General features: G+C 36.3%; 1 protein-coding gene and 1 long non-coding RNA gene across 6 annotated transcripts in view; one reads left to right on the plus strand and one right to left on the minus strand.

The window, feature by feature from the left end:
• The window catches only part of LOC149046097 (uncharacterized), a 30,464-nt gene extending 28,773 nt beyond the window's left edge, over nucleotides 1–1,691 (minus strand). The window contains exon 1 of the long non-coding RNA XR_016186640.1: nucleotides 1,592–1,691. This is a non-coding gene — a long non-coding RNA (uncharacterized LOC149046097). The remainder of the gene's footprint in view (nucleotides 1–1,591) is intronic.
• The window catches only part of LOC149046094 (uncharacterized), an 87,506-nt gene extending 76,980 nt beyond the window's left edge, over nucleotides 1–10,526 (plus strand). Inside the window, exons 1-10 of one of the 5 annotated variants that reach the window (XM_089206517.1) lie at nucleotides 2,037–2,656; nucleotides 3,153–3,228; nucleotides 3,872–3,957; nucleotides 4,656–4,766; nucleotides 5,622–5,721; nucleotides 6,261–6,291; nucleotides 6,948–7,032; nucleotides 7,611–7,700; nucleotides 8,441–8,506; nucleotides 9,037–10,526. In XM_089206517.1, coding sequence (XP_089062643.1) covers nucleotides 3,932–3,957; nucleotides 4,656–4,766; nucleotides 5,622–5,721; nucleotides 6,261–6,291; nucleotides 6,948–7,032; nucleotides 7,611–7,617 — 360 coding nt within the window. In that variant the 5' untranslated portion in view covers nucleotides 2,037–2,656; nucleotides 3,153–3,228; nucleotides 3,872–3,931 and the 3' untranslated portion in view covers nucleotides 7,618–7,700; nucleotides 8,441–8,506; nucleotides 9,037–10,526. Of the gene's footprint in view, nucleotides 1–2,036; nucleotides 2,657–3,152; nucleotides 3,229–3,871; nucleotides 3,958–4,655; nucleotides 4,767–5,621; nucleotides 5,722–6,260; nucleotides 6,292–6,947; nucleotides 7,033–7,610; nucleotides 7,701–8,440; nucleotides 8,507–9,036 lie in introns of those variants that run through there. The other 4 variants (XM_089206515.1, XM_089206516.1, XM_089206518.1 and 1 more) reach the window with 4 other exon arrangements.
• The last annotated feature ends 486 nt before the right edge of the window (nucleotides 10,527–11,012 follow it).

The following is an 11,012-nucleotide window of genomic DNA, read 5'->3' on the forward strand; positions in this document are numbered from 1 at the left end:
TGGGGGAGGGCGAAGAACGGAATGGTTTTCAGCGATGAATAAACCTGGCATCCAGTACGATTATTTAAATGCTTCCTGTTGTTATTTTACTGATATTGGGACGAGCTCTGGCAATTTTGACTTGAACGCTGTCAACACGTTACCCCACCATCACCCTTGCTCTGTTCACGCCAGTTCACCCTCCCTAAGCCTTTACACCTCTTTTTCTTCCATTACAATTCAACTCTATTGGTTTCTATTCCACTTTTGAAAAACCACGACGGCAGTAAAAATAACAGTAAGAAATTCTTATGGTGACGATAATGACAACCATAAAAAAAAAAGAAAATGATGCTTTTGACTTACATTCTTTGCTTCAACACACAAAAGATGGCGACAGCAACTATTACAATGACTGGTACAACTATTGCCATGGCAATGATGACATTGAGAAGGTGACCAGATGTCTCTTGCCCATCGGCATTTGACGTTTTGATGAAAATAAGAATTGGCAAGCGGTCAAATACGAATATTGTTTACAGCAGTACAAATAAATTCATCATAAGTCAAAATAAGACATCTAGTATAATTTTTTTAGAGACCTTCACAGTTTCCCTGCCATCTAGATGCAAACGCGCCAAACGTTGATGTACCGGATGGACAAGGAACAGAAGAAGTCTGCGCCTCTTTATCCTGGTAATGATCCACTGCGCGTGCCTGGCAATCTGAGGTATTGTGGAAGTATCCAACAGGACAGCTCACTATAAATAGCAAAAAGGGACGATGATGTTTAAAAAGGTTTGACCTATCATCAAACTGTTTCAGTCGGCAATTTCAGAGCTGTTTATAGCATTTGACAGCATAGTAAGGCAAGTGCATTGCCTTTTCGATACTTATATTACAATCATTCTTCATCCTCATGCGAGGAAACTCATTTTCAGGAGAAATGTTTTGTACGTTGATTCATCTAAAAGAATGACTTTTTGGTGCTTGGTTATGACGTGCTTCCTTCGTTGAGTTAATTACATCTTTCTTATTACTTACGATAGGGTCTAAACTTAGCCAAGTACTCCGTAAACATCTAAGGGCTTAAAAGCTATGGGAAGATTTTAGTTCTCCTTAAGTTAGAGTTAGCGCTTTCAATACGTTTTTTCAACTCACATAATTTTTCAAATGCCTTCTGCGAAGAAACTCTGCGCCTTTGAAAGATTGTTGATCTAGAGTAGGCAGCCAATCGTATAACACCTATTTTCTTAAATAAACCAATTATAAAGCGGAAGTGAAATTGCTTTTATGGCCACTTTGGAAAACTCGGCCATTTTAGAAAATTTCATAGTTATAGGGAAGTACTTAGCAAACGTGAAATAAAAAATTATCTGGCTATTCTTTCATTTGCATCATGCATCTCACTGCTCCTGTTTGTCTAAAGCGATCAAATTATTTTTTAGGATACTTGCTTATGGAAATGTGCCAGCGTAACCAACTATCTTGGACAAAATAAGAATCTTTTAAGCAAAGTAAGTTAACCAGTCACTTTTTGTTTTGAGATTCTTAAGGATTTTTTTGATAACAAACTCTGCTTACCACATTTGGAGCTGGAGTCTCTTAGAACCTGTCCACTATCACATAAAAGGCGCACGAAGCGGACTTGAGGTGGTTTTGAAGCATCGAAAACTAAGGAAATCCCACTGATATTAAGATTCACATCTGTTTTGTTAAACTTTAATAATAGGTTACTGTAAATTTCTTCAGTTGTCTGATTAAGATCAGCTGCAGTCGTGTTCTCGGGCAGTGGAACTTTCAAATCAAAACTAATGGAAAGTGAAATTCTTGATGAGAGCTGATTACTTCTTAAGTCTCTTTGTCGAAGTGTTCCTGTCTGGTCTCCACATAGGAATCTCTCGACTCAGACTCCAGATGCAGACTATGGGGCCTCCACACCTCCAATTCTTTCTGCAAATGTTCCATATGTAATTATCGCCAGAAATCAAGGACATTTCGAGCCCGCTAACAATTATCAGCGGTATATGGTATTACACTCCGGAACAATATAATAAGAGAATTCAATATGGCGGCGATCACGGCTCGATCTGCAAAGAAGAGTGTTTCGTACCATGACTTATACAATTTGAGCACCGCAGATCTTCTATTTGATGAAAAGAAAAAGAAAAGAAGACCTGCAATTAAATCTTTGGGATTTTTCGAGGCAGAGCGATGACATGATGTCAGAATTTTGATTTGCTTGAATTTAATTTTCGCGCTAAGACTACTGAAGTTGCATTCAATGCCTGGCATATTTTTATTCCGAAAAGGACCGAGAACTAATTTATTTCCCTGCAAGAACATAAACAAAATATGGCCGACGATTCGAAGATCAGCGTTGCTCGTGTTTAACTATTTCAGTCATAGTTTTCAACATGGCGTCTCGTCACTTACTCAACATGGAAAATAAGGGATACTCTGGCGCGTTGGGAACTTTTTTGATGGAAGGAAATGGCAATTTTACAGGATATTTGGACGCTTCGAACTCTGTAGTAGTCAATTTGATCGAGAGCAGTTGACTTTATTGATGCACTTTCCTGTAATAGGCGAGTGTTTGGGATGGAGAACGACGGATTTTGAAGAACTGTATGGCGACCTAGGTCAATAATCAATGACAAAAGAACTGGCTCGGGAAGTAAGTGGTTTTTATTTATCGAGTCCCTCTGAGGTTTGATGAATAGCAGAATCAGTACTGAATATGTCTCGATCGAGAGCAGACGGGACCATGAGCTCCTGATTGTTATATTTTAGAAATTTTACAAATTTCCATACAGTTTCTTATATTATTTGGACGCCATTATGGACGAAATGCGCAAGCGCTGCCGCCATAGGTGTGATATTTTAAGGAGAAATTTGATGTTAGTCACTGTTAGGATGTAAAGGGTTAATTTTCCATTTAAGTTTTTTTCTCCTAGTAAACTGGTGAAGTAAAACAAAAATGATCAAGAAAACAACCCAACAAGAAACAATAAACAGATCTTATGGAAACTTCCCAAGGAAAGACTCAATTTTTCTTGAAGATACTATTTTCTCTCTAAAATTTAATATACTTTCAGGGAGACACTGTCGATTCACATGTTTACATTGTATATTAGCCCATCTCAAGAATTACAATTTCTGATGTTTTTCAGATTTTTTCAACTTGTTGTCAGCCACCCAGACTTTTGAAAAGATGAAGATTTGCAGAAGGTTTTGAAAGAGGAAAATGTGAGTTTTTTTAAATAATAAGATACTCTTACAGATATTTGGCCATAATCCCTGTGAGTATGGGTGATTTTTTCCACAAAATTTGTAAACTGACATACTATGGCAAAACAACACTTGACTGAAACTCCATAGGTATATTTTTCATAAAATCAAGAAAAATTCTGACTATTTTCATCCTAAGGGGTCATAAATGTTTTAAAGATAAAATCAGTTGACACAACATCCACTGAGCCACCTCTAAGGAATTATGTAGAAATGGAGTGAAAATTGAACTACAATTCACTGCAACAATAAGCTCTTCCACCAGTCAATGTTGTAGAATGGTGTAAAACAATTAAAGAAACATTGTACATGAGAAGAAGAGTTAAAAGTAAGGAATATAATTGGTATGCTATTCCAGAATATTGCCATTTCACTGGTAGTGTGTTGACAATTTTATCGCTGATTGTATGTGTATGCCTGGGGGATTTCTTTTGTGACAAAATGTCTGTTGCAACTTGGTAAAACTAAGTTTGATAATCATTATTAAACTCCTTGCTCTGAGAAATGAATCTCTTTTCAACTCAGTGATCAGTGGCTTAATGGCATCTCATGCTCATACACTCACAGTTTAAGGTATAAACACTTTTTTTTTATTACATAGCTTGCAGTGAGAAGCAAAGTGAAAAAGGGTCTTAGGACAAGTCTATATCATGAGCTGTGGATGATCTCAGGCATCATAGTCACAAGGTACAAAATGTTCCAGGATTTTTTTATGTTTTTTTGTTTTGTTTTGATTTTTTTATCTAAGAAGTCTTTATTTAGTAAAATTGTGATATCACTGGATTATTGTTTAATTACATACAGTGTATGTCTCATTCAGGGCTGTAAAATATGAATAATTGTAGTTTGAATTGTGGCATACAGAGAGACAGTGTTTTAACTCTTCACACCCTAACATCAGTATGCATATTCTCCAAACTGTTCTCTAAACATTTTCTAGGATGCTGACATGTCTAACAATCAAGAGCTTCTGTAGTCAGTGATCAGCTCCTTTATTCTTCTGACCTTAATGTTTGATTCAGGGGGGACACAGTAAGGAGAAAATAGATGTCAGTCACTCTTAGGGGTTAAACTGCTGAATACTTGGTCCTTCTTTATCAGTGTTAACCCTTTAACTCCCAAGATCTGATTGTAAATTCTCCCCTCTAGCTGCTAGTACATATTTCCTTATAAGTTAGTTATGAGAACTTGATACTAGATCAAGATAGAAGCTTCTACCTGACAAGTTTGACTATTCTTATTACTTGTTTGCTGAATAATGTATGGATATTATAGGGAGAAGTTTCATGTTAATCACTTGTGAGAGTTAAAGGGTTAAACCCTTTACAGGCCTCTCACCAGCTCATGTTGCTCCAGGCCTCATTGTCATTTTTTAATTTAACCAGAAATACAAATTACCAGAAGTTGTTCCTCTTGGTTAGGATCTTGATGAAGAATTTCAGAAGAAAAGAGATTTTGTGGAGGAGTACACACCACTTACCAAGGAGACATATGGGGTCAGTAGTTGTTATATTTTTCCAAATAGAATCTTACTCCAGGGGTGCATTATGGTTCAGTCATTCTCTTTACTGTTTGCCATACAACTCATATGATGTTTGTTCAGAGAATTTGGTTTTGGATTAAACATACAGTGTATGTCTCATTCAGGGCTGTAAAATATGAATAATTGTAGTTTGAATTATGGCATACAGAGAGACAGTGTTTTAACCCTTCACACTCTAACATCAGTATGCATATTCTCCATACTGTTCTCTAAACATTTCCTAAGATGCTGACATGGAGAATTTGTCTAAAAACCAAGAGCTTCTTTAGTCTGTGATCAGTTCCTATATTCTCCTGACCTTAATGTTTGGTTCAGTGGGGATATGGTAAGGAGAAATTAGATGTCAGTCACTCTGAGGGGTTAAACTGCTGATTACTTGGTCCCTCCTTATCACTGTTAACCCTTGACTGGCCTCTCAGCAGCTTGTGTTGCTCTACTAGGCCTCATTCTCTTCTGCAGGCAAAGAAACACTCTTGCCAAAGTGCAATTAACCCTCAAACTCCCAAGATCTGATTATTAATTCTCCCCTGTAGCTGCTACACATTTCCTTGTAAATTAGTTACTAGAATTTGGTGTTCAATCAGGGTAATATCTTGTACCTGATGAGTCTGAGTATTCTCATCACCTGTTTGCTGAATAATGTATGGATATTAAAGGGAGAAGTTACATTATTCATCACTTCTGGGAGTTAAAGGGTTACAGTGGCCCTGCTCACAGATGACCAAACTTTCTTTTGAATTTAACCAGTACAAGAATAACTTGGCCTTCCTAGAAATACAAATAACCAGAAGTTATTCCTTTTGGTTAGGATCTTGTTGAAGAATTTCAGGAGAAAAGAGATTTTGTGGAAGAGTACACGCCACTTACCAAGGAGATATATGGGGTCAGGAGTAATATCTTTCCAAGAGGTGTATTATGATTCAGTTATTTCCCTTCTGCCATACAATTCATATGATGTTGGTTGAGAGAATTTGGTTTTGGATCAACTAACAATCAGAGCATCACTTGCCTGCTTGGTGTTGTATTGATGTGGTGGGGAGAAATAATGTTTTGGTCATGCATAGGAGTTTAAGGGTTGATGGTGTAAATGCTTCCCTCTCACCACATTAGTCTGGGCTAGGATTCTGCACCCTGAGCTACTAATGTGGGTGTAGGATAGATTACATTTACCTGCATCTTGTTGGTTTGCTTTAGGGGTCTTTTATGAGGGAAAAAAAGACCTGGAATTCCAAAATGCCGACTCTGCTGGAAATGTCTAAATGTCAATAATAACATAAACAGTTAAGTTATGATTCTGTAAATTGGTTTTGTGCTAAACAGCACCTATGACAAGAACAAGGTTTTAGAGGAAAGTGAGATTTGGTTTTAGCTTCTAAGTAAGAGTTAACAATTTTGAGATTTTTTCCTTCAATAAATAAATGTTTTTCTACTTGTGTGTTTTTTGTAGAACTTCACCAAAATGGTAAACAGTCAGCAAGGTATGTAGCAATGTTTTATTTGCTGGAATGTGTAATCTGCATCAAGGTTGTTTAGGCTGAAATAGCGAATTACACCCTCAAATCTCATGATTTTGGTGAATGGTGCAGCCTAGTGAATTTTGACAGAAAGTATGGCCAAAACTTTGATATCTAAAGAACATTCATGTAAGAACAACATGAGGGTGGCAAAGACATACTTGAAGTATTATTCAATCATATAGTATTGTAATTTATAAAATAATTCAAATAGTACGTGCGCTCTGATTGGCCATAAAACTATTTTACATGAGTGTATGTAAACACAGTTTTCATTCCTCTTTCATTAGTTATTTTATAAAAGAAATGTAAAATGGTTTCCGTGTTTACATAGCCTGATGTAAACACTTGGGAGGTTGGGAGAACACTCGATAAGCTGGAAACCACTCTGCTTTGCATCATGGTTTCCTACGCTTATCTCGTGTTCTCCCAACCTCCCAAGTGTTTACATCAGGCTATGTAAACATGGAAACCATTTTACATTGCTTCAGTATTAGGATGTTGCAAAATGACAGTTGTTTTTGATAATTTATGATAATGTATGATTATGACAATCTTACCATGATGGCATATTTATACATATGTAAGTTTGGTAATTTTGAATTTTTTGTGAATTTCAGGTGTTGCATTAGCAGTGAATGATTTTAGTTCTGGCATCATGTCAGCATCTGCTGGTGGTGATAATAATACCAAGGAATTGAAAGGGTTTGTTGTTCTTTGTCTGAAATTGCTAAATGATATGATTTTGTAATAATTACTCAATATTTGTTTCATATCTTTCCATTATTAAACTGTGGTGACAAACTTCCAATGCAAACAATGATGGACCAGACATATAGTTTGGCTGATTTTTTTTCCCATGTGAATAACCACTGTTTTACCACATCTTACATGCTAGCTCTACTTGCTGTAACCATCATGAGAACTGGCAATAAGATGCAATCAAGACCTATCAAGACCTTAGCATGATAGTTATGTCTTCCTCTCTTGTTGAAGTGATCAGCATCTAAATTCTCCTCACCATATCACTGCTGCATAGTACATTAAGGTCATGAGAATAAAGGAAATGATAGCAAAAAACAAAGAAGCTCTTGATTGTTGAACAACTTCTCCTTGTCAGTATAATAGAATTTGTACCAAGAACAGTATTGAGAATATACATTCTGATGTCAGGGTGTAGCATTTTCCCTATTAGTTGTTTCTTCTTGCTGTCCCTAGATAAACATTTTAACTGTCTACAATGCACTGTAATGCACTTGTTTTGACTATTTCTAACCCTGCAGGAGATGAATTTCTGTCGTATGTGTAAACTAGTTGAGTTTGAGAATGCCACAAAAGCACTGGAAAAAGCCAAACCCAAGAACCAAGAAATGGTAAGATTCAGACAAACACATGCTTTGCGCATGATGTGCATTCTTTTGGTACCTCCCTTTTGTTTTGTTGTACATGATGTGCATTCTTTTGGTATCTCCCTTTTGTTTTGTTGCACATGATGTGCATTCTTTTGGTATCTCCCTTTTGTTTTGTTGCACATGATGTGCATTCTTTTGGTATCTCCCTTTTGTTTTGTTAAACATGATGTGCATTCTTTTGGTATCTCCCTTTTGTTTTGTTGCACATGATGTGCATTCTTTTGGTATCTCCCTTTTGTTTTGTTAAACATGATGTGCATTCTTTTGGTATCTCCCTTTTGTTTTGTTGCACATGATGTGCATTCTTTTGGTATCTCCCTTTTGTTTTGTTGCACATGATGTGCATTCTTTTGGTATCTCCCTTTTGTTTTGTTAAACATGATGTGCATTCTTTTGGTATCTCCCTTTTGTTTTGTTAAACATGATGTGCATTCTTTTGGTATCTCCCTTTTGTTTTGTTAAACATGATGTGCATTCTTTTGGTATCTCCCTTTTGTTTTGTTAAACATGATGTGCATTCTCTTGGTATCTCCCTTTTGTTTTGTTAAACATGATTGAGTATTTGCTTTCACCTGATTCACACAAGGCTGCTCATCTGCTAGCAAAAGAATTGAAGGTCAAGTCAAGCTTTTGAATGATTATAGCGAATGCCACAATTATAGAATGCCAAATTGTTTCATGCATGCTTTTTTTATTTTCAGCTTCAAAAAGCTAAAGACGATGCAGAGGAAGCATAAAATTCAATTTCAGAAGCTGCAAAGAATGAGGTGAATAAAGTGATATTAAAAAACCTTTTGTTTTACTTAGACTTTCTTACTGTTTAGCTGGAAAATTTTGCATGCTTCCCTTAACTGGTGGCATTTCTCAGTTTGTTTTACAGGCAGACCACCATGCTGTTGGTTTACATGTAAGACACATGTCAAAGGATTATATGAATATTTGTGCTGTTTTCATGTTAAAAATCTGAATATTAAAAAATTAGTATATACCACACAAGTGAATAGTGCTTTTCGCGCATGCTGATTGATCAGCTCAAAAGTGATCAGCAAGTACTATTAACCTCCGAGAAGCCGAATAGACAAAAATACACACGAGCAATTTTTTTCCAGACTATATTCGGTGATTTGGCAATGAATACTTTGCGCCGGTGTATTAAGCAGAGGCAAAATGGTATAAATAATAATAAAAATAATAAATAATTGTTAAGGGCACATAAAGGGAAATTGTCATGTGGCTCTAACTGCAGCAGACAATCTGCTTTCTTGATTGATTTTAATTCTTTTTTTTTTTAATATAGATGATCTGTTACAATAGGCAAAGGGTGTTGAGCCTGCAAGCCAGTCTTATCCAGTACACTGAATCGCGGTTAAAGAATAGAAGAGATACCTATGCCATTTTGGCCAAGCTATTGCAAGACATGAAAAAATCTGCTTAATCACACAGTGTAGAGAAAAGAGATGACACCGTAAATTGGTAGCCAAAATTTATTGTTAATTTTCTTTATGAAATTGGATTATGTTAATTTGACACAGATAATACAAAAATAATTTTTAAAATGACACAAGGTTGTTTCAGGCATTGGCTCACTCCGGGTTAGTAAAACAGAGCAAAGACTGGCACAGAAAAGTGAAACAGCGAGAGAAGCTTGGGTCAAGTGGGATTCATGGAGTGACTCAACCCAAGCCTCCCTTGCTTTTTCACTTCTCTGCTCCTATAAGCGGCATTTACTATCACACTTTGTTTTACCCACTGAATGCCTGGAACAGGCTATTCAGGCACTAATCATAACCATTACAATTTCTTCAAATGTGATTGGTGCATTATATAGCTGCATTATTTTTCTCTTATCTTTCTGTACAGCTTTAATTGGACAGCGTAATTGGACAGTTGGTTGTAATTGAACACCTGAAATTGGACAGTTGAAGCAACCAGTTATACTAAGTCCACTCAGCCAAATCCACCAATCACAGAATTAATCACAATAACCATAGCAACAGCCACTTATCCTTAAAAAAAATTTGAAGAATTTCCAAAATGGAGACATATTTTTTACTTTAGACATTGCCTCTACCAGAGATATTTGACCTAAATGTATTTGTTTTCGGAAGTTATAACAGTTATGATTAATTGGTAACAGGACTTGTTGACATTGAATTCTGTCTGTAATCATACTCATGATTGACAAATTGGACTCCCACCTTGCAGTCATCAAATTTTTTCAATCACTTGTATGATTACAGATTGAATTGGACTCGACTCAGTCCTATTACTATTATAAATTGGCTGGAAATGGTGGCAAAAATCTAGCAATGACTTAAAAATTAATCAGCATATATTTAGTGACAGGAATAAATTTTTCAATTTTGTTAAGGCTCCCAGCCTTGAATCAAAGCCCCAAAACATTCAATAAACACTTAACATGGTGAATTTTCACCTTTATCTTATTTCAGACCTTTTACTGCAGATCACAATTAAACTGAAAAGTGAATGAATTTCTTTACATCTCATAAAAGAATATTTTTATTAATTTCAAATGAATGGGTTTAAAATGTGCACAGTTTTCTACATACTTTTGGAGTATTGGACACTCTGGAAAAAAATTCCTTTCCAATCCTCTGAAAAGTACCTAAAAAATTGATTTCGTTTGTAGTGAAAAGCTTTTAAAATTTGTATTAGATATAGCGATGGAAGGCTTTTGTTTGAATTGCTTTATAATTACCTGTAAAGGCAGAACTTGACATTTTTAGTTGACTTCAATGCAAATATACTTCAAATTGTGATGTGTAATTTGTTTTATGTTAGAATGGGCAATATACAATGCTACTCGTCCTTTTAGCTCTACCAAAGCTCTTGCGTCTCGAAATTGGTGACTCCCCCCCCACCAAACCCCACCCCCTCCCCACCCAGCTAAAGAAGCCACTTTATGAGAAGTGGCCACCTCTGAAAGTATCACTGAAATAAAAGGCTTTGTGAAGGTCGATTGAAGTCCTTACCTTCACTAACGAGTTTACCACACCCTTTGAAGAAGGGAACTCCCTGGGGCCTGGTCATTAGTTACTCCCTGAAAGGGAGGGTGGTGCAGGGTGAAGTATTTTGGTTTTAGAACAATAAAATTTACCTTATCTCCCCTTAAAGCTCCGTGGTATTATATTGATCTTTCCTAATCAGCAGTCAATCTTCTACAGTCCTTCTTTCAACTCCATGTGATCCCACCCTCCCCACTCCCCCCAAAAAAATTTCCCCCAACCTGTCGGGTTTTAAAAATGACTTTTC

The sequence above is a fragment of the Pocillopora damicornis genome, chromosome 5, assembly GCF_964200805.1.
Source record: "Pocillopora damicornis chromosome 5, jaPocDami1.2, whole genome shotgun sequence".
In the NCBI taxonomy this organism is placed as follows: Eukaryota; Metazoa; Cnidaria; class Anthozoa; order Scleractinia; family Pocilloporidae; genus Pocillopora; species Pocillopora damicornis.